General features: G+C 39.0%; 1 protein-coding gene across 8 annotated transcripts in view; it reads left to right on the plus strand.

Moving 5' to 3' along the window:
* The first annotated feature begins 5,479 nt into the window (after positions 1-5,479).
* maf-S (MAF bZIP transcription factor K) overlaps positions 5,480-22,617 on the plus strand; it is a 30,731-nt gene continuing 13,593 nt past the window's right edge. Inside the window, exons 1-2 of one of the 8 annotated variants that reach the window (XM_067086243.1) lie at positions 5,480-5,842; positions 19,315-19,388. Coding sequence is in view for 4 of the 8 variants with exons in the window: in XM_067086246.1 (XP_066942347.1) it covers positions 5,822-5,842 (21 nt within the window). In the remaining 4 variants the exon portion in view is untranslated. Of the gene's footprint in view, positions 5,986-7,522; positions 7,534-19,312; positions 19,389-22,617 lie in introns of those variants that run through there. The other 7 variants (XM_067086247.1, XR_010850009.1, XM_067086244.1 and 4 more) reach the window with 7 other exon arrangements.

Raw genomic sequence — 22,617 nt, forward strand, 5'->3', positions numbered from 1 at the left:
ACTCTAGACATCCTGCTTTTAAACATAGGGCACTGTTGAATTTTACCAGATGATTTCAACTGTATGAATCACTAATTACCAACTAATTCAGATTGAGTCCCCACTTACTTACTTGGTATGCACTCAAGACTAAATCGAAACAGAATCTTTAATCGCCTTAATGATTTAGTGGTGAAACATTAGCTTTGTTTCACGGGTATGGCTATGGGTTCGGGCACGGGAGCGTAAACTGACATCGTTATTGTTATATTATTTCATGATATTCTAGAACACTCAACAGTTGAGGAAGAAAGTGTAAAAAATAAAGCGCTCAGGAGATCGTGAGAATTCGTACTAACGCATTATGCTTAGTGCTGTTAGCTTCAGTGTAATATTTTATGATGTCAGTTAATATTTTTGCCTCATTAGTTGAATCATTAACGTACTTTACACTTAAGAAACATACCTTGCCGAGATGCTCCTATAGTCGTCAGAGATTTCCTTAATAAGTTCATATCTGTATAGAGTATTTGTATAACACCTGAATATAAAAAAGATACTGAAAAAGCTATGTAGATGACTGCAGACAACCGAAGTTCCCTATTGTAGCACAGATATGACCCAGAGGGAACCTTCCTCCTAGCGCACCGATATAGGACTGCTCGATTTATGGCTCGAAATCGAATAAATCTCTTTGCCAGCGCCCTTTGGTCGACGGCAGGAGGAGGAGGAGCTACTGTAGGACGAGTGACCTCCCGGAGAGGTCAGGGGGGACTTGTACTGTGAAACGAACCGCCACTTAAGCTGTCATTTCTCGGTGCAATCAACGTGTTATCCCGAATGCTCGTCGTATTGAAATTCTCAGAAATTACCTGGGCCACGATAGCTTTGGGATTTAGATCATTAGAAAGTTTTTTTCTATTTATTTGTATCTCTTTTGTTGTCCCGTCGACTTGCTCGTCCGATTACCTCCCTGGAAGTAGGCAATCTTTATTATCAAAGTTGACATTGGAATGTTACGGTAGTTACATGCAAGCAAGAAATTACCAGTGTGTTGGATATTTGCTTCAGTTTTACCCTGCAATAAATTAAGGAAGATGTGTTAATCAGAGACGAAAGTACTTGGCACTCTGTCGTTTCTTTTTAAACTTTGACTGTGGCTTCAGCTGATAAATTACGAAATATTTGTGATTATTTAGTACTAGTAGTCGTAATATTCTAGTGCCCTAATATCCTCTGGACAGAAACTTTCCAAAACTCTGATAGACATTTGACTAATGGTAATGTCTTTCTTCGCTGATAGATATTTGACTAATGGTAATGTCTTTCCTCGGTTTTTTAAAGAGAGACATTTCCTCTTTCGAAGATGTCTCAGTGACTCAGCAACGCCCTCAAGGGTCGGAGCAATCATTGCTGTATGTCACCTGATCTTTTAAAGTCTTCTCCTTTCTTTCTGCTACTTTCTTTCTTATAATTTGGCTCGAGTGCTTGCCAACGGAAGGAAATTCCCTAAAAATAGCGTACCGTTTACTCTCTTCATGAATGAATAAGTAATGAACAAGTAGGCTTAAATTGGGTTAACGCTGGCTCCGGGCATTGGTGTGTCGATGGGGTTTTCGTATAGTCTTGGACGGTTTGACGGACAATTACATTTGATGGTCTGTTCTTATTGAAATAATCTCCAATTTGCTAAAAAAAAAAAAAAAAAAACAGCCGTTATACTAAATAACAAAAGCAATTGAAACAACAATAGAGAGAAAAAAAAAAAAGAAATGGACGATTTCAACAACATGAGATTTCTTGTCCGGAAGTAGCGCATGCGTATACGCCATACTTGGCCTAATTTTTGTTTAAATCATAAGGTACGGAGAAATATTTTCATTGGTTTGCGACCACGTACGCATTAACATACGCACACTGAGTGAAATGCCATTCATTGAACTTACATGTGACAATTTAAACTTGGATTCCAAAGTGAATAGTGTTAAGAGAATCTTCAGATTGAAATATAACTAAAGCATTCATGAGCTTGATTATCATTTTAATAAATAGTGAGGGTTTCCAAACCACTGATTTAATTATCTAAAACTCTCATAGGCCTGGCCAGTGGCTCTTGAAGTGTTTTAAAGTCCCTGAAAAAATTAAGAATTATCTTAAATTTCTTTTGTGTAGCAGATCAAGTTTTCGTGAATGAAACGGCCATATTATTATTATTATTATTATTATTATTATTATTATTATTATTATTATTATTATCTTTCAAAAGATGAACCCTATTCATAAGGAACAAGTCCACAGGGGCCACTGACTTGAAATTCAAGCTTCCAAAGTAAGTATATCTTAGTTTAAACCAGACCACTGAGCTGATTAACAGCTCTCCTAGGGCTGGCCCGAAGGATTAGATTTATTTTACGTGGCTAAGAACCAATTGGTTACTTAGCAACGGGACCTACAGCTTATTGTGGAATCCGAACCACTTTATGAGGAGAAGTAAATTTGTATCACCAGAAATAAATTCCTCTAATTCTTCATTGGCCGGTCGGAGAGTCGAACGCGGGGCCAACAGCGTGCTAGCAGAGAGTTCTACCCACCCCTCCAACGAGGAACTAAGCTTCCAAAGAATCTGATGTTCGTTCGAAAGACGTAACAGATTGTCTTTGGAAATACAGAGAGAGGAGATCAGCTGTTAAAAAAACAGATAAATGAACACACTAATAAGTAAATAAAAATGTAAGTAAAATAAAAATGCAATTCAAATATTAGAATACAAGTTGAATTGTATTAGGGTATTAATGCCTTGTATTATGGCTAAAGGATGCTGGATTTGATACATTGCAACTCCTTGAAAGCTTGATAACTGAAAAAAATTAAAAAAATTGGAACTTGAAGATTCTTACAAGATTTCTTTCTAGGGTTTGTTTCCGAGACTTCACGCGAGTTGTTGGATGAAATGGGGCTAATCTGTAGAGATCATGTGACATATTTTTGTTCAGCAAAGCTGATTTATCCCAATCTGACTTTATTTCATTATCTTCTGCTTTGAAAAATAAGAACCTTGACCAATTATAGGGGTTTATTGCTGTTAGTGGGCCTCAGGCTGTGTACTGTTTGCATTACAAAATTGTATTTGCAGGGCCCCTTCGGCCCCTAGCTGCAGCCATTTTTCAGCCTTTTATTTTACATTCATTCCTGCTTCTTTTCTTCCATCTCGCTGTCCAACCTCTTTGACTATTACTTCTTAGACAAATGTGGGCTTTTCTCCCAGTTTCACCTTTGGATCCTTGTACTTCATCTCATTTATTTTCTGGATCTCTTCACCTTTCAGCTCAACCATTCCAACCCACTCTTAAGTGATGAAGGCTGAAAGCGCCCCCGGTGTTTGGCTTTATAGCTTAAATTTTATGAGTCACTCATTCATTCGTGGTTCCCGGAAAGGAAAGTTGTGTGAGGTATCTTTTTTTTCCTATTTTCATAGTTTATTTGTTTTCATAAGGCTCCAGAATTCTATTTCTTATATATAACAACTGTTTCCATACAATGGTCATCGACATCTGGGTCTTCATTGTCCTCATGAAACTTAAGAGTTAACGAAAATTCGTCCTGAGGTTCCCCCGTTTTATATATATATATATATATATATATATATATATATATATATATATATATATATATATATATATATATATATATATATATATATATATATATATATTTCTAGAGATGTTTAGTTTTATATTCTGCAGGGAAAAGTTGCAGAAGTTAAAGTCATGCTTAAATGGTTATAAGGTTTTTTTTCATTTAGCTGCATTTGAAAAAAAAATGAAATGTTGAAAATATTATGTAAAAAAATAATATGGCTTCACGTGTTCTAGTTTAGATGTTTTTATATTCTAAAGATTTATATGTTCATTTTTATATACTTTAGTTGGACCATATTCAAGAACTTGTAATTTTAACAACTGTATATGATGTGGTCAATAAATTTCTATCTACCTACCTACCACGAAGCTACATGCAAAGAACTTATGAATGAACCCCCTCATACCGGACGCCCTCGGGCCTTTACCTCGATATACGCAGGACCCACATCAGCAACTCGAATTCTGGTGGTGAGGAGGCACGCCTCCGACTTCATTTTCATTAATAATTAGTAATTTTATTATCTGCAACGTAGGTTAATGCATCATAACCTCAGAATATTTACGGAAGAGTCATAGGATGTGTAAACTCAGAACCTCAGAGTATATAGGCTATTGTGGGTAACCAAAAAGTATGTGATCAAACGGCAAGCCTTAATAAAGGTAAATCCAAAATAAAAGAATTTCCTTAAGCTAATACAGTTTTCACTGGCTACCAATAAACGCAAGAATAAATTTTCACAATTTTTTTTTTATTTTATATACTGCAAACTATGAAACGGGAACATGGCAGTATTTGTTTTGTAATTCTGTGAACAAAAACACGCACTAGAACGTGCATTTATGGAAAGAGAAAGGCCACTTGAACGAAGAGTAAATTTTTTATTTAAAATTTGATCCTTCAGAAATTAATATCTATCTAAAAGATGTAATGATTAGCGAAACTTAATGATAGCATCAAGCCCTGAAAACTGACTCAGAGTTGTGGTGACACGAAGGATATGCTAAACATTAACCACGCTTATGGCAATGCGTTAAATAAAGATAAGATTTAAGAATTATCAAAACTTTATGATGGTAGGTATTTACGTCTGTCAAGTGGTCAACCGGAGAAGAGTAGGTGCTAAATATAGGAGTTACTGTGGAATCACTATATACTTTGACTTTCTCCGTGTTCTGCAGGTTACGGATACGAAGAATGATCGGACTGTTACATTGCAAAAAATGGATTGGGTGATACAATAATATCAAATGACACATTACGCAACCATCTTTTTTTTTTTTTTTTTGTTAGAGCTCCTTTAGTCTGTTGCAACGTATTTCTGGTTTCATGTTTACTCTTATTAAACCAGAACATTTTAAAACTTTAATTTCTTTCCTTTATTTCCCATTTCTTTTTCTGTGTTTAATTCCCACAGTAATAAAAAATGCACTAAAATGGTCTCACTGGTGTTGCATTCGTTACCAGATTTTCCTTTCTGCCTGCTAATACTAGCTGGATTTTTTTTAAAGAGTATTTTAGTTATATAAGTTGTGCGCGTTGAATTGATATGGAAATTCTTTCTGTTTCTTTGTAGTCGTACTTTTCTATTACCCGTTTTTCCCGTCTTTATATGGTCTTGTAGATTGGTCCCACTTCAAGATAACCAACTGATCCATTTCTACTTTAGATTTCTTACCTTAATATCTGAATATTCTTATTTGCTTCGTAGTTATTTTGTTAAGAGCGTTTCTGCTTCCTCTGAAATTACTGTTCCGTGTTTATATATGTAAATTTCGAGTGATATTTCCTGGTCCCTAATTTCTCTTGATCGTTTGAATGTCAAGAAATAGTATCTTTTCCATTTCTGTCACATCGACACAGTTCACCACAGTATTTGCCCTAGAACACTTTTCATTTAAAACATATCCGGATAGCTTTCACCGTAGCAGTAGCATCTTGTGTACAGAGTTCCTTAATACATTTACTTCGTGCCGATTTCTTTCTTTGAACTAAATATCTTCATTTCTCACTAAAAGCTTCCAAGGATTTCATATCTCCTTGCTAATTTTCAAAAGAAGAAGAAGCTTCTCCTCTGTCTCTGGTATTTGTACACAAAAAGGGTGTGCGTGAAAGGTCCGGAGCTCTACCGTGATTCAGCAGAAAAGATATTAGCCACTGACGCCATATTATCTGCTTTTACTTCCAGCTTGTTCTGCCTGAAATGGAAAGAAGACATTCCAAGGTATGGAAAATAACTTGTGACTGTAGCTTTTTATTATTATGAGGTTATAATCTGAGCTAGCCCACGAGTTTCCGGGGATAAATTTGACGGAAAGGAAATCTTTTAGCAATTTGATTAAACAGCCGTATGAAATGGACATGACGGTAAGTAGGTTATGGTCATTACTTCTCTGTTATTAATGATAAGTGTGGTTTCATATTGTTTTAGTGTAGTTTATGTATAGGCTAAGCCGTAGGGCTACGGTAGGTTAGGCTAAATCCCCTTATGTAATGGTAGGTTATTAGTGATTCTCAAATTCCTAACTAAATACATGAACCATGTATTGTCTTAGTGGTTGTCTTGTGGTTTATGACTTTTTAACCCTTACTGTTGTTTTCGTAGCCCTATTAGAGTATCCCATATCCAATAGGTAACCTTCAGGATAGGAACCGTATGGGATGGACCCACCAGGGTCTTTGGGTGGGTGAAACCTAAAACGAGTTTAGCACGCCTGTCAGAAAGGTAGAACTGTGTAAATCGATACGTATTTAGTAAAAAAAAAGGTAGAACTGAGTAGTAGCTCCGCACAGACTGTATGGAACAGTTCCGCAAATACGAGGAACATTAGGGAGCCATATGTTCAAGAAGGGATTGGCTAAGGAAGTCTGTTATTAAAGGAACCATACTAACCTAATGTACCCTAACCTAACCTAACAGGCCGTGTTGCTTAGCCGGGGGGCCCCAGATCCCCTAGTGAAGGAAACTTCACTTTTTGCCAAAAGTTTCCCTATAACACTGCTCATGAGCATTGGCAAAAATATGATCAGTTTTGAGGTTAAGTACAGGTTAATTACAGTCGAGCGACAAAAAATAACAGTAAATTCTTGATAAGCAACCAAAATACTATAGGAGTAAATTTCCAAGGTAATACCCAACGCGGAGCTAATACATAGTTCTACCAGAAAAAATACATAGTTCATTCGTATCATCAGTAGCAATCACCAAAAAATGCCTGAATCATGAAATGGTACCCAACAAAACACTTATTGGGATGCACTTAATCATACTATCTGTAACCTGTTTGAACCTCACTAAGGTTTGTTAATCCAAATCTGCTACATTACTTTTCAGCTTATTTAATAGAGGGGCCCCATTCAGTTTAAATAGCCAAAATACATATTTATAATATATAGACTTCAAACCCTTATGTTCATACTATACTGCAAAATATCACTTATCTCAAACTCACATTCTGGAGAAAATATTTTGATCTTGAATTTTTTCTGATGGTAAATCCTTGTCCAGGACTTTTTGAAGTATGATATAGCCTAGAATAAAGGTTAACGGATCAGATATGGTTGGAGGCTCACATTGAGGTGTGGGGATTTTTCTCTTCCATGAATTGTTATTATGATGACAATCATAATAACAGTCATAATAAGCTCTGTGTCGTACCTCAAGTGAATGCCTGGATACAGCCCAGGAAATGTAGTTAATGACAATCTACATGTAGAATTCCTGTAGGAAATGAGTCGGAGGAAAACCTTGTTTAAAGATCCACATGTTCACTGGCCACATGAACCAACCATCAGTTGTAAGGCTCCAAGTCTTTCTTTGAAACATTTGCAATCAAGAAAACATTTGTTGGGTAGAATTTATGTGAAATGGAAGTTGGAATACTATACAGTATTGTCATACTTAAAGACATTCCAAGAATAGGATGTATGCACCTGTAATAAACTATAATGGTATGGAATACTTCAGAGGAACAAGAGTTTAAAGGCTTATAGTTAAGGAGGGAGACATATGCGCCATGTATGATAATGACAAGGAGTAGGTGGAATTGCAGAAACTGTTTGAGCTATAAGGGATTTTAAACTTTGTATATATAAGGAGCATTAGGAGTGGAACATTTATATTTGCAATACTGGGGTATATATAAGGAGCATTAGGAGTGGAACATTTATATTTGCAATACTGGGGACAGAAGTTAGAATGGTCAATCAGATAGTAATCTTTTACTTTATTAATTACAAATGTTATTAGCAAATAAGACTGGCAGAACATTTGAGAATAAATTAGTAAAATTATTGAATGCTGTATAAACTGAAATTAGCTGACTGAATATTTTGGTAACAGGTTTTGAAGTTAATAAGATCACTTATCAGAAAAAATTATCATATACAGGGAGTGCATAACAATAGCCTTGGACATATTCAAAATTGTTCCAAAGTAAGACTTGCTCTCTTCATGGTTACTCAGTTGTAGTTGTGTAATTTAGGTCTCTGACATGAAAGCTGTAAGTTATCAGTAAAATTTGTAGGTTAGAACAGGTAGGGTTGAGCTGCTTGACTTGGCAAAGGGCCACACTGTAGCAGTTGTTGTGGTATGTTAAGCAGGAGTAAAGAACATTGTTTTATTTTTCAATGGCAGTAAGAAACATTGCCTTACAATAGCTGTTACTTCAGTATTGAGAGGGCCAACTGACAAAGAATTTACCAGGCTGATCATCTTCCTCATCCTAGAAGATGGGAAATGACCTGAGAAGCTGGGTAAAGTCTCTAATCTCTTACCCATCATCCTCAGTTTGAAGCTTCATTTAGTCATTAAATCTAGATTTCCCTGTATTTTCATTAGTTTAGTGGTTTCCTATACTCTTTTGGCTTTGTGTATTAATTTAAACATCATTCCCTCTTATTATCTTGAGCTGATGTCTTTGGGTAGTTGGTGCATGCAGTACCCTTCACGTAGGCTTTGCTTAATTAGTTAGAATATTTGTGCTGGTATTTTTGGCTGTTGAATTGTCTAGAACACTAAATTTGATTGCTTAATACTAGGCGGTGACCATGAAACCACTAGTCTTATACTTTGGTCCGTGACATACCATCTGTATCATGGCCTATTTTTTAGCCTGTGTTCTTGTATTTGCATTTGATCCTGTCTTTTTCTTGATAGTGTCGTGTTGCCTTCTCAAATTCACACCAACGGTTAGGGATAAATTTTTGAAATTTCAGAAAATTTCAAAACTTCACATACGTCACAGAGAAGTTCATAACCTCTTGTTGATCCACCTAAGTGATTAGTGTACTTCCCATCAGTTGGTTGAGTTTTTAACTGTATTTTTGTTAAATGTTCTTGTTTTTGTGCATATACCTATATATTCTTTTGGTTGCGTTATTGTTCTGATGTATGTTTCGTATCCCATACTTTGTATCGTGTATTCAGTTTCATTTTCATTGTGGTTAATTTGTGTAAGAGATGTGCATTAACGTTTTATTCTTTGATTCTGTATCTGTGGTTTCATTTGAACATTTAGGAATATTGCAAGCCTTAATTTGGAAATAGAGATCCTTTTTTAATTTTTTTTCCAGAAAAAAACCTTTTCCTAGAAGGATCTTTTTAACAATTATGTAGAAAGTCCATGTTGGCAAAATTGGAGCAAAGAAAGATCAGATTATTGACAATTCATAATTTACTTAAAACCCATGTAGTACAAAAAATATACGTACTTTATACTGTTGTGCATTCTGCGGCCCTTGCATCCTTCATCTTCTCAGATGTCTGCAGTTCAGATGCCTCCTCCACTGGTGTTAAGGTTGCTTTGGGTGCTAACTTTGATAAGTTAGTATTGTTGAAATTCATGACTCTTTGTTTCTTAATAAGTATGTCCTCGTGCAGATTTAAAAGCTAACATCCAGTTAGCAAAAACAGTCCAAATGAAAGTCTTTTAGGCAGATGTTAGGTGATAGGGTTAGACCTTCCTCACTAGCAGCAACTCTGTTCAGAAACCTCCATCCAGTTTCTTAAGTATGTCAAGTACTTTTCGTAACCAGCATATTTCTAGCTGTCCTTATGCACAGTTATGGTGTACAATGTAACTTTGTTGTATGTACAGTATTGTGTTATCCTTCTCAGTGGGCATTCATTATTTGTGGAACTGTGCTTGTATATTCACAAACAAAATGCAGTTAATATTTTAAAATAGTTTTGATGCTTGCATGTCTGTTGTTGGTGTTGTCTTGTTAAAGTGTCTCGGCAGAAGCATGTGATAGTATAAATTTTTTTTTCTTATGTATGTCATTGTCCCCTCTCCCCCTTTTTTTTTTTTTTTTTTTTTATCTTTTATAGACATGAAAATGTGAATTAACAGGCAACTACCTGGTAGTCTCACCTGGAATGGGATTTTCCTTTAATAGACTGGAACTCATAGAATTGGAGGTGGTCTAAAGGCCAGCCATCAGAGACCATTCTCTAGAAGTGACAGGTGTCTCGAAGTTTAACAGCTGTGTTATGCTGTGGTCTTTTCACTTAGGAACTACATGGGAACAAGGCTCAAGTGCCCCTGAGAATGGATACTAAAGATCCCTTTCTAAGTGAAGGAGAGATCTTGTGTGTCCCATGACTTGTTCAGGGGTTTTAACATGAAGCAGTAAATGCCTGCTGCCAATTCTAACAAATCCATCTCTTAGTAGGCATTCCTCAAGTAAAATTTTTCCCCATTCACCATGTGGGTTCTCCTCAGTAAGCTTGTCAAGCCTTAATAGCATCACTGAGATCCCAGTTTGAGCTGTTTTTAGGCTTGCTATATTATCTGACCAACCTGCTGAGAGAATTGATCGGAGTGCAGCTTACTTCTACATCAGTCATACTTCTGTTAAATCCTTCACAACCCTCAGATGCAGAATCTTCAAATTTGGAAGTTATCCAGGAATGATTGCTACAGGGTTTTCCCAACAAGTTGCATTCATGATATCCATACTCAACACTTACCAGCTACTTCAGTATTTTCCTTAAAGAGTAAAAAGGTTATCCCTAGCCAACCCTAGCCAAGCTCAAGTATTGATAAGCTTTTTCTAATTACTATACTGTACTGGTATTCCAAGTAAATCTCGTAAGTCTTCAAAGCTGATATCTTTTTCAGAAATTTAAAGGGATTTAAATACTAAGCATGACCCCTTTGTGGTGTTCTGGAACTTACCAATTGCATTGCATTATCTTCTTCTTGATACAGTATTCATATTTCCCATACAGTACTAGGAAGTAGGCTGCATTACCAAATAGTGATCAGTTTTGGGAGTTATAATACTCTCTGGTTTACAAATACTAATAGCTTAAATAGTGTAGAGGCATGATCATGACACCCTTTGCAATATTTAGTATGAAGAATGTATAGTGAGGTGAAATGAATACAATCTATTACAGTACATTGCCTCTAATCTTCAGTGTAAAAGGACAGCTAGATGTAGATGCTTCAGAATTTCTCTGTCAAGGCTTCACATAGAGTGACCTCAAAAGGTGCTATCTCACTTGGATGAAGGAGATGTTTGCCTTTGTTATTTAGTGAATAAAATACTGTTCCTATATAGAAAATACCCCATTTCCCAGTGTCAAAAACACTCCCCCAAGTTTGGAATGTTAAAATTTGGATAAAATAAACATGAAAGTTAGGTTTTACTGTCACGAATTAATGGCTTTGTTTTGACTGGTGTGCTGTACTCATTTGACTGTTTTAGAGCATTAAAGTACCGTGGGTCCAGCTGCAACAGTGTATTGAGTATTGTAATTTTTCAGATCATTTATAGTAAATGTACTTAAAGTTTTTTCTTGTTCATTGATTTAGATATTTAATAAGCTTTTCTGAAGTCAACTTACCATCAAACTGAAAAACTTGAATAGATTACCAAGTATTGTAGATGGTATAAGCTGCCCAGCCATGATTGTAGGAAATTTTCTTGGCCAAGTGTCTTAGTGTGTGCTAATGGGTGGGGCTACAGGTTGTGCATTTGTTTTTTAAAGATTTTCACAGTACCACATGGATATAGGCTTACACAGCAATTGTTTTTAAACTCAGATAAAGGAAAAGTTAAACACCTTGGTAGTAATTACAGTACTAGAAATACGGAATAACAGTTACATGTGAAAAACACCATACAAACTTAACATCCAAATAGAAAAGAATATAAAAAGAATAAAGATTAAAATCTACACAGTGCAGATATTACAAATGAGAAGAAACATTGTAATCTTCAAAACCTGAGAATATTTTGCATATCGTTACCATGTTACCATTTTTAAAAGTAATATGAACATGACAAGAACATGTGTGATTATGATAGTCTTGCTGTAGAGAGATTTATTGATAAGGGAATGAATCTTTGTGAGTACTTATAACAGCCTTCCTTTGGAAGGTTACCTGGGTTAGACAGTCAATTTCCGTCAGATATTTCAGGGAAAACGTAGAGTTTTTTATGCCAGGAAGTACAGTGCATGCATGAGAAAAAGACAAGATTTTTTTCTTTAACAAATTCTTAAGATCTGCTAAGGTACTATTTGGGATAAAAGGCAATAAAGACAAAGAGGTTTGCATTTATGAAATTTAAAGATTATTGTAAACTTTGTAATTTTCATGAAATCTTACTTCCTGTAATTTTCATGAAATCTTTGTCTCCTGTCTCAAAGATCAACCATCGCAACAGTACCTGGGGTGACTCCATTGAAGTGGGCATTCTTCATTTGGGATTATTAGACATGTAAAAGTTAACCACCGCTGATTACTCACTTGTAACCAGCTGGTCTGTCACTGTTGTGCACAGAATACAAGGCTTTTGTAAAAAATGATATTTTAATGATAAAATAAAGTTTGTTCATACTTACCTGGCAGATATATATACAGCTGTATTTCTCAAAATCCGACAGAATTTCAAAACTCGCGGCACACGCTCAGTGTGACACAAGTACTCATTCCATCAAGCTGGGTGGCGGGAATCAAAGAACCATTCCATTTTCTATTCAGATTTTCTAGTGCCACTGTCTCCTGAGGGGAGGTGGGTGGGCACTATAATTATATATATCTGCCAGGTCAGTATGAACAAACTTTATTTTATCATTAAAATATCATTTTGTTAATGAAACTTACCTGTCAGATATACAGCTGAATCCCACCATTGGAGGTGGGTAGAGACAGAATAGGATTTAGGAAACAAATAAATGTAGGCGATTGACGCCTTGGTTCCTTACCTGTTAGCATAGCTGACTTCGAGGTTACTGTCACCCAAGCCTGCTTCTGCTTTACTAGATTCTCCAGCAAGGTAGGGACCTATAAAGCTGGTGAGATCTAGATGACCTGTCCACGGGGCGTGACCACAATGGGACTAGATCATATGACCATACTGAGAGGAAAAGGAGCAACAACCAACCACCTGACCGTCCCTATCTAAGCCATTGAACCTAACATAGGCTAAAATTGGGATGTCCACATCGGTGGCCACCCAACAACCAAGAATACAAAAACAAGATTAAAAATACCACCTAACCCCTAAAGGATAGGATGAGTATTAAACATTCTCCCAACATTGTGTCTGCAATCCGTATGGTCCCAGCGAAGAACAGTCTTCAAAAAGTTGACTTCACATCCCGACAATGCACGGCGAACACTGAATTACTCAGCAGAAGGTGGCACCCAGAAGATCATTAAGAGACATGTTCTTCTGGAAAGCCACCAGTCGCGCGATGGCTCTCACTTCATGAGCTTTGACCTTCAGAAGCCTCATGTCACCGTCTTGGCAGGAAGAATGAGCCTCTCTGATAGTACTTCTTAAAAAGAATGACAGAGCATTCTTGGACATTGGCAAGATCAGGTCTTCTAACCGAACACCACAGATTGTCCGATGAGGCCTGGCTTTCTTTCGTCCTGGCTAAGTAGAATTTGAGAGCCCTGACAGGACACAAGACTCTCTCTGATTCTTGTCCAAGAATCTCTGTCAAACCTTTGATTTCAAAAGTCTTGGGCCACAGGGTTGAAGGATTTTCATTTTTGGCAAGAAATAAAGGACTTAGGGAGCAAACGGTATTAGGACCCCTAAAGCCAATATGCTTGCTAATAGCCTGAACTTCACCAACCCTCTTAGCTTGCCAGAGAAGTTAGGAAAACCGCCTTTCTAGTCACGTTCTTGAGAGAAGCAGAAGACATAGGTTCAAACAACTTGACATAAGAAATTTCAGGACCACATCTAGTTTCCAAGGAGGAGTCTACTGGGCCGAGAACCTGACAGTTTCAAAGGATCTCAAGAGATCGTGAAGATCCTTGTTGCACAAGTCTAGACCCCTGTGTCGGAAGACTGCCGACAGCATACTTTTATAACCCTTAATAGTTAAGACTGCCAGTTTTTCTTTCTCCTGAGATGCAAAAGGAAGTCTGCTATTTGAGGCACAGAGGTCGTGGTCAGAAATCCTTGCTGCTCTTGCACCATTTCCTAAAAATTGGCCCACTTGACTGATAGACTGAATTAGAAGAGGGTCTTCTGGCACTGGCGATGGCCTTTGCCACTGCTCTCGAAAAACCTCGCTCTTGCCAACTTTGAGATAGTCTGAATGCAGTTAGACTCAGAGCGGGGAGGTTTTGAATCTTTGAAATGGGGCTGCCTGAGAAGATCTACTCTCAGGGGAGTTTATGGGAAGTCCACAAGGAAGGTCATGACCTCTGTGAACCAATCCGCTGCTGGCCAAAAGGGGCCTATTAAAGTCATCCTCGTTCCTTCAGACGTTGAGAATTTTCTGATCACTTCTCCCAGGATCTTGAAGGAGGAAAGCGTAAAGATCTAGGCCCTTCCAGTCCCAGAGGAGGGCATCTACTGCTAAGGCTCCTGGATCTAAGACAGGAGAGCAGTAAAGAGGAAGCCTCTTTGTTCTGGACGTCGCAAAGAGGTCCACTAGGGGACGTCCCCATGCGTCCACAGATCTAAACACACCTCCTCGTGAAGGGTCCATTTTATCAGAAGTTGATGCTGCCGACTGAGAAGGTGGGATATTCTCCACGCCCATAGAACCTAGTGAGAATTGTGATCCCCGAGCATGAGTCCAAAGCAGGATCTCCTTTGCCAGGTTGAACAGGGAACGGTCCCTGCGAGTATCCCTGCTTCTTGGAGGTAAGCTAAGGCTGTGGTGTTGTCTCGAATTCACTTGAACAACCCTGCCTGACAACTATCCTCGAAGAATTGAAGGGCCAGATGGATAGCATCTAATTCTTTGAGATTGATGTGCCAGGACACCTGTTCCCCTCTCCAGGTGCCTGACACTTCTTCCCTCCTAGTGTTGCTCCCCCATCCCTCCCTGGACGCGTTTGGAAAACAACACTACGTCGGGGCTCTGAAGATTGAGAGAAACCCCTTCTGCCAGTAACAAGGGTCGAGCCACCACCTCAGGTGAGTCTTGACAGAGGAGAGATCTTCAAAATCTCTTCCAGGTTCTCCTTGTTCATCCAGTTCTCCGCTAGAAAAACTGGAGCGGTCTGAGATGGAGTCTTCCCAGGGAAACAAACTTCTCCAGCGAGGAAATGGTCCCCAGCAAACTCATCCATTCCCTCACCGAGCATGTTTCCTTCCCTAGAAGAAACGAAACTTTGATGGTTGTTGTTGAAGTTCTTGGGATGGAAAAGCTTCCAAAGCCACTGAATCCATCTGAATCCCCAGATGACGATGGACTGAGTCGGATCAGATGGGACTTCTCTTTGTTGACTAGAAGTCCCAGGGACTTCGGCAACTCCAATGTCGAATTCAGGTCCTCCAGACACTGAGCTTGGGAAGAAGCTCAATGAGCCAATCGTTCAGGTAAACTCAGCTTGCGGATCCCCCGCCATGAAGCCACCTCGCCACATTTCTCATGATCACAGTGAATATCATGGGGCTGTGCTTAGACCAAAGCAAAGAGCTCTGAATTGAAGACTCTTCCCCCCAGTACAAACCTCAGGTACTGTCTTGACTGAGGATGTATGGGAACATGGAAGTATTATAGGTTGTAAGTCCAGAGAGACCATCCAATCTCCTGGTCTTAGAGCTCCTAGAACAGACTGGGACGTTTCCATCTTGAACTTCTCTTTGACAATGAAGCGGTTCAGTCTGCTTACGTCAGTACTGGTCTCCATCCTCCCGACTGTTTCGGAACTAAGAACAGTGGTTGTAGAACCCCGGAGAAATTCCAGCTCCTGAACTTGCTCCACAGCTCTTTTTCAGCAACTGCTCCAAAAGATCTAAAAGGATCTGTTGTTTTTCCCAATGGTAGGAGAAGCGAGATCCTTGGGTGACGTTTTCATAAAAAATAAATGGCGAATCGAGAAAGGATCTTGTAGCCTTTCTCTAGAACTTCGATGGACCAGGAGTCCCCCCTTTTGCTCCCCTCCCGCAAAATGAAAGAAGCCTGGCTCCCACAGGTGTCTGGAGGTGCTGAAGATCACTTTCTGCCCCTGGGTTTGGGGCTGCTCCTCTGGTTCAACCTCTCCCGATGGAGTCGATTTAGAGGAAGAAGCTCCTCCACGAAAGGGCTTTGTTTCTTCTTGGAGGACAGAACTGAAGCAGAAGAAGTAGAAGGGACTGAAGGAGGTCTAGAAGAATGGGCCAAAGATCTTGCGTGGCCTTCTCCTTAAGACTAGAAGCGATGGTCCTTGATTAAAGGCTGGGGAAAAGATGGCTCTCAAAGGGGCAAACAATAATTCAGCCCTTTGCCAGAAACTGACTTGGAGGTGAAATTGCAGTTACAAGGCCCTCTTCTTCAAAAGACCTGTACAAAAATGGGAAGCCAGTTCTCTGAGCCATCCCTGACGGCCTTGTCCATGCAATTCAAAACACTGGATAGCTCCCCAGGCTGATCGAGTCCATGGGCTTCAAGCTTTTAGGTCCAAAGCACCCAAGCACCAGTCTAAAAGTTGAAAACTTCCATGGATCGGAAGAGTCCCTTCAGATGATGGTCATTCTCGGACATCGTCCCACGAAACCTTAGCAGTCGACAGATGGGACCTCCTGGAAGCGTGACAAGGCTGGCGAAAATCTCCTTGAGACGAAGAAGGAGCTCTAGAACTGTTTTCTTCACCTGTCTCATACCACATGCCAGCCTTACCTGAGAGAGCTTAGATGGAGGAAGGGCAAAGAAGTCTTACCATGGGTCTTCCATTCCTCCATCCAGGCGTTAACCTTCTTGAAACCCTCTTGGTAGCCAGTGAAGAAGTCATCTTCACAAACCAGGCGCTCTCTTAGCTTTGGAAGAGGCAAGCTGCGAAAGGAGGAGAGAGAGGAGCCGAGGGTTTAAACTTGTCACCGAATAAGTCCTTAAGAAGACCGGTTAACACCTGGTAGTCAAGACGAGGAAGCAGAAGGTTGATCAAATCCCGCAGGCTCTGAATCGCCAGAACTTCTCCTTCATGAATGGGAACCAAGAAATCACATAAAGCTTTTCGGGAATCCTTGAGGTCCAATACGGAAGAGGGATCTAAATTTCTCAGCATGATCTGAATGCTCTGGAACGTCCCGACGAATTGGCGCACTAAAGAGCGTCTGGCGAAGGTCCTGAAGAGCATCCTTGGGAGCCCAACCTTCGTCATGCTGAGCGCCCTGCCGGCGTCCTGCACGGCAGCGAGAGAGCGCCCTGATAATACTCCTGCACGGCAGCGAAGCGTCCTGACTTAAATCCCTGCACGGCAGCGAGAGAAGCGCCCTGACGAGCAGCTAACGGCGTCCTGGATAGCTGCTGAAGAATGCGTCGTGATGATGACGAAATCACGAAAGGGAACTCTATTAGCTGTGAGGGCGACAAGGCTCTAATCTTCAGACGGTGGACGAAAAAAAGGAGCAGGAGAAGGGGACTTCCTGGACTTCTTGATGGGAAGCCTCAAGTCCTTGCGACGACGAGGTTCTGATTCCTTCTCTGCAAGAAGAGAGGCCAACTGACGCTGCATATCTCAGTGAATAGATACTCTTGGATGGAGAGGTCTCATATCCAGGAGGAGAGGAATCCTCCCGGGAAGAAGAGGGTGAGGGCGCCTTCTTCTTCCTCAAGGAACAAGAACAGTTCTCTCCTTAGAGCGACTGGGGCGCTCGCAAACGCCCTCCTCTGACGACGTTCTGGTCCTCTTTGTAGAAAAGCTTCAAAATAACTAAAGACGGAGAAAACTGAACGTGTATTCTTCTCTGGAAGCTCCTCTTCAGATCGAGAGTCCTTACGAAATTCCACCCCTATTTAAAGGGAGGACGCCTTGAGGACGCGAAAAGCAGTCCTTGAGATTAACGACCATCAAACTCCTGGCAGCCTGGGAAGTGACAACAGGACCTGCCGAAGGGACGTCAGATCGGTGGGAAGCCCCCAGCCACCCTCTTACGAAGTTTCTTGACATGCCTTCTCCCTGAGTCCTGGGAGTCTGACAGAGGTCCAGGCCTAGAAGCATTATGGGGCCGATCTGAAGATTTTCCACACAACACTATGGGGGAACACTACACTGCACAGCACTTTGGAGATGACACTTTGTTTTCTAGAGCACGGATGGTGTTCATGATCTCCGTCAGGGCCAAACCCTCCGCAGACACAACCTCAGGGCCCGAAGGCAAAACCACAGGGACAGGTACAACAAAATGTCTACATTAGGATTATCAGGTGAAGAAATAACCTTGACTCTTCACACACTCCTGGAGGAGGACCTCCTGATCCTGTCACGCTCTAACTTAAAGAACATAAGAATCATACAATTTCCAGCTCGCATCAGACAAAGGCTCACACTCTTTGCAGCGATCATTGATCAAACATACATGCCCCCTACACCTCATGCAAACTGAGTGAGGGTCTACCTGGCCTTCGGTAGCCTCACCTTTCACTCACTCACACAACATACACGAAAACTAGCAGAACTAGTACCAGACATCATTCAAAGAGAGTCAAAAGCAAAATCATAAACAGTCCACAAAAAATTCGTATGCCAATCCACAAGCCAAAGTCAAAACCAAAAGTCAAGAGAATACTCAAGTGGAAAACTATGCAAGTTAACGAAATCCAGAGGCAGAGGTACTGTAAACAGATGTTAACAGTACCTGCGACAGAGAAAATCTGAATAGAAAATGGGAATGGTTCGATTCCGCCACCCAGCCATTTAATGAGTATTCTTCACCTGGGATTATTAGACATGTAAAAGTTAACCACCGTTTTGAAATTACTGTCGGATTTGGAGAAATACAGCTGTATATATATCTGACAGGTAAGTTTCATGAACAAACATTGGTTTCATGGAATGAAATAGTGAAATATTTTTCCAAGTTTAAAAATACTGTAGTACATTTTCTGTGTTAATGAATAAAAGAGCTTCTTAAAGTCAGTGATACTTTCAAAATATTGCAAAGTCTTGCTTACTGTGGAATTAGTGATTTTACCCTTAATGATTGTGATTGAAATTAGTGGCTTTAATAGGCAGAGTATTGAGTGTGTATTGGTTCAACAGTATGTTTAGAGCACAATAGGAAGTAGGGAGTCAGAACAGTTATTAGGTATGGGCAACAATATGTGGTTTGTTTTTATATGTTATTTATAAGTTGATATAAAAATTCTTAGTGACAAACTTCTGGATATATTACTGTAGAATGGCTTGTAGCTGCTATAACCAGTTGTCAGTAACAACACAAAGAATTATTTTCTTTTAAATTAACCCAATAATATCCTTACAATTCTTTTGTACTATGTTGCAGATCCTGCTGTGATCTGTAAAGCAAAACCTCACATCTAGCACTCTCCTGACCAGCTGTAGGGAGACACAATGATGGTTAGTGAAGTGACTTTTTTCTTGACCCAGCTGTCAGATGTTCTCAACAGAAGTGAAAAATCCAACTTCATTGAAAGCATTGTTGTATCATCATGATAGCCCATAAGCTCTAAAGCTTGTGATATGAAGATATAGAATGGTTCCTTTAACATATGCATGTTTACACACAGTAAAAACATCTTTTACCCTTCTAAGTGTTGGAATAGTAAAAGATCTCATTTTTCTGCTTCAGATAAGTGGCCCAAGAAAACAATAGCATCTTTTAAACTATTCTGACTCCTTCAATAAGTTAAGGTAGACTCATGTTTATGATCTAAAGTTGATGTTTGATGTTTCTCTCCTCAAAATTTGCTTGACATTAGCTTTGCCCTCGAAATTTTTAGGTGTGGGCAGCAAGAATCAGTATTGTAGGAAACTATAGACAGATAATTGGCAAAAAATTGCATGAGAAAGTAATCTCATTTCAAAGGTATGATTTGAAATGCTGATGCTTGTTGATTATCATAAAAGAAAAACTTGTGTGGGTGGGTCAGTTATGAAATTAAAATTGCAGTACTTTAGTCATGAGGTTCAAGTTTCTAGGCATTATTAAATTATAGGTACCCCTAGTGACTACTAGCCTTGCTTGCCCTCTGAGCCCCATAGAAGTACTGGGGAAACACACTATCAGGGATGCTGTTGCTTCCGAGACAAAGCTTGTTTTTCAAGTGAAGTTAAGTGCAAAGTATCCCAAAGATTTAAATGTAAGAATTTAAGAAAGAAGCAAGTGAAAAAATAAATTGCCTTAATGGTGATTATTATAGTAGAGTAAGCTGTAGGTGAAACATTTGGTTTATTCTGTCACCCGATTTATGCGGTTATGTTACCACCAATGTATGTTTGTGTGTTAGCTGGATTTCTTAAGGATGAGTGAATAGGTCGTGATATATTCATTAGATGACCTTGATTTCTTAAGAATGAGTGAATAGGTCGTGATATATTCATTAGGTGACCTTCTCAAGATGATGAACATTTGGTAGACTTGGCTGCAGAGGCCACTATTTGTTATCAAGGAAATATTTTACGCATTGTGAAAGATATGAATTTTTCACCAATTCAGTTCCCTCATAATCAGCTACATGTTTGTGTTGTCCTTTTCTTATTGATAAATTGACTACTTCTTAGAAAATTTGAATTGTAAGTTCTCTGTAAAATTCGCAAAGTTAAATTTGTATAATGAAATTATGAGTAATGTACAGCACATGCTCCCAAGCTGTTTTCTTTAAAATTTTAAACTGTTCTGTTATTAGTTTGATGTTATCGATAGTAAACTTTGCCAGATGGCTACTGAACAAAGTAAAAGTGATTGAGATTCTATGCATGCAGGCATTTTGGGAATAATCATAATTTGAATTTTTGATGAAAAATCTTGTCATTTACATCGTTTTCAATATTAAAAGTAAGGTATAATTTTTGAATTTGTTTCCGCTTACACGATTTTTTTCGACGCGCGCACAAACCCCATTAAATCATATATTACCTTGTTTCCTTGGACAAGGAAATCCCAGTTACGCCCATTTGTACCATTCAAGATTGAGGAGCATCTGCTGCATGTATACACCAACTTTTCATCACTTTCAGTCTGACTCGTATGGAAACAACTTGCTCCTCCCTGGAATTCCTTTAGTTGTTTTGCAAAGCGCCTCATTGTTTTATTTTCCATCCCTTAGCATTCAATTCATTTTATGAGTGTTAAATCTCCATTTCATTATTTTGTGTTTTAATTTTACCTTAAGTTCAGATTATGTATTTGCCTATTGAGGGCCAGTGACTGGCTCCTTCTCTTTAAATTGTTAGTTTACATGTAATTAATTTTGTTGAAATCTTACTTTATTCTCAGTTTATTCATTTTTGCATTTTCTTTGTTGGCTGGAGATTGTAAAGCAGGTTTTTTATTATTTGTTTAATGTATAGTTTTTTGTTTAGGAAACTCTTTTTCTATGTATAATTTCATAATTTGCTGTTTGGTAACTTTTTTGTGAACAGCAACCTAATACATATGACTCTCTGTTGTAATAGTTTTATTTGAATTGGTGGATTTTTGTGTTAAATAAATAATTTTCATTTGTTAGTAAGCTCTGCTTCGTGTGTTTTTGTGGGCCAGTGAATTAGGTTGTAGAAGGTGCACATTGTTGGTTTTTTCTGGGTCATTCTGTATTAAGCCTCAGTGTAAAATACTTCTTCAGTGACAAAGATGTGACTTGTTTGGTGGATTAGTAATTTTACTTCTCCCAGAAGAGTTGTTATCAGTGTCATACACTAAAGTGTTCTGTAAACACTTTTGTATTCTTCGTGTCTGATTGTGTGTGTGTGTGTTTTTTTTTTCTCCTTTTTTTTCTGTCTTCCTTCCGGTGCAGATTTCTTCAGAAGTCACTGCCTCTCATATCATATCACCACCTGTGAGGTCTGTAGGTCATATCCTGCTCTGAAGAAGAGAAAGAAGGTTGGGGACTCTGCTTCTTGAATCACTCCCTCAAGTTTTCTTGAAGGTTTTTCTGCTGACCTCACTTACCTAACATGCAGTAATCACTTCATCTGCTTCCTGACTCTCAGATGGGATATTCCATCTACTTCCTCCTCATTTTCTTATACATCTCCAGTTGATTCCTATTGTCTTCCAGTTGTGTTGCCACCTCTTGTGGTGCCTCCAGCTCTCCTGCTCACAACACTGACTTAAGAGGAAGATCTTTGGATGATTCATTCCATGTTCAACTTGATTGTCAGGCAGGTGCCATTCGGGAACAGTTTGTGTCAGTCTCCAACTTTTTTTTTTTTTTTTAGTGAATTACCTTTGTAAGAAGTCACATCCACACCTTCAACTTCTGCCTCTGTGGAGACTGTTACTTCTCTTCCATGTGAAATCTGTGATGCGATGCTGTGTCTTCACTACCTCTTCCTTTTGTTGCTACAGTTCCCTTCTTGATTACATTCGTCTCCCTGCATCTAGACCTTACGACTTTGGCCCACATGTCCCACCAAGTGCAGTGATCGTTGAAGTTACATTTCATGGGTGCAAACCATGGCATTCTGGCTGGAAGACTCTTCATCTCTTGAATTATCTAGCAGGGACACTGCCAGCAGATTTCCAACTCCAGTCTTGATGGTGTCACCCTTTGTTTTTCTGACCTTGCCCATAACCTATAGTGACAACTTTCCTCTTTGCCCAATCAGGGCAGTTAGACTTATGTGA

Source organism: Macrobrachium rosenbergii, chromosome 42 (assembly GCF_040412425.1).
Source record: "Macrobrachium rosenbergii isolate ZJJX-2024 chromosome 42, ASM4041242v1, whole genome shotgun sequence".
Classification (NCBI taxonomy): domain Eukaryota; kingdom Metazoa; phylum Arthropoda; class Malacostraca; order Decapoda; family Palaemonidae; genus Macrobrachium; species Macrobrachium rosenbergii.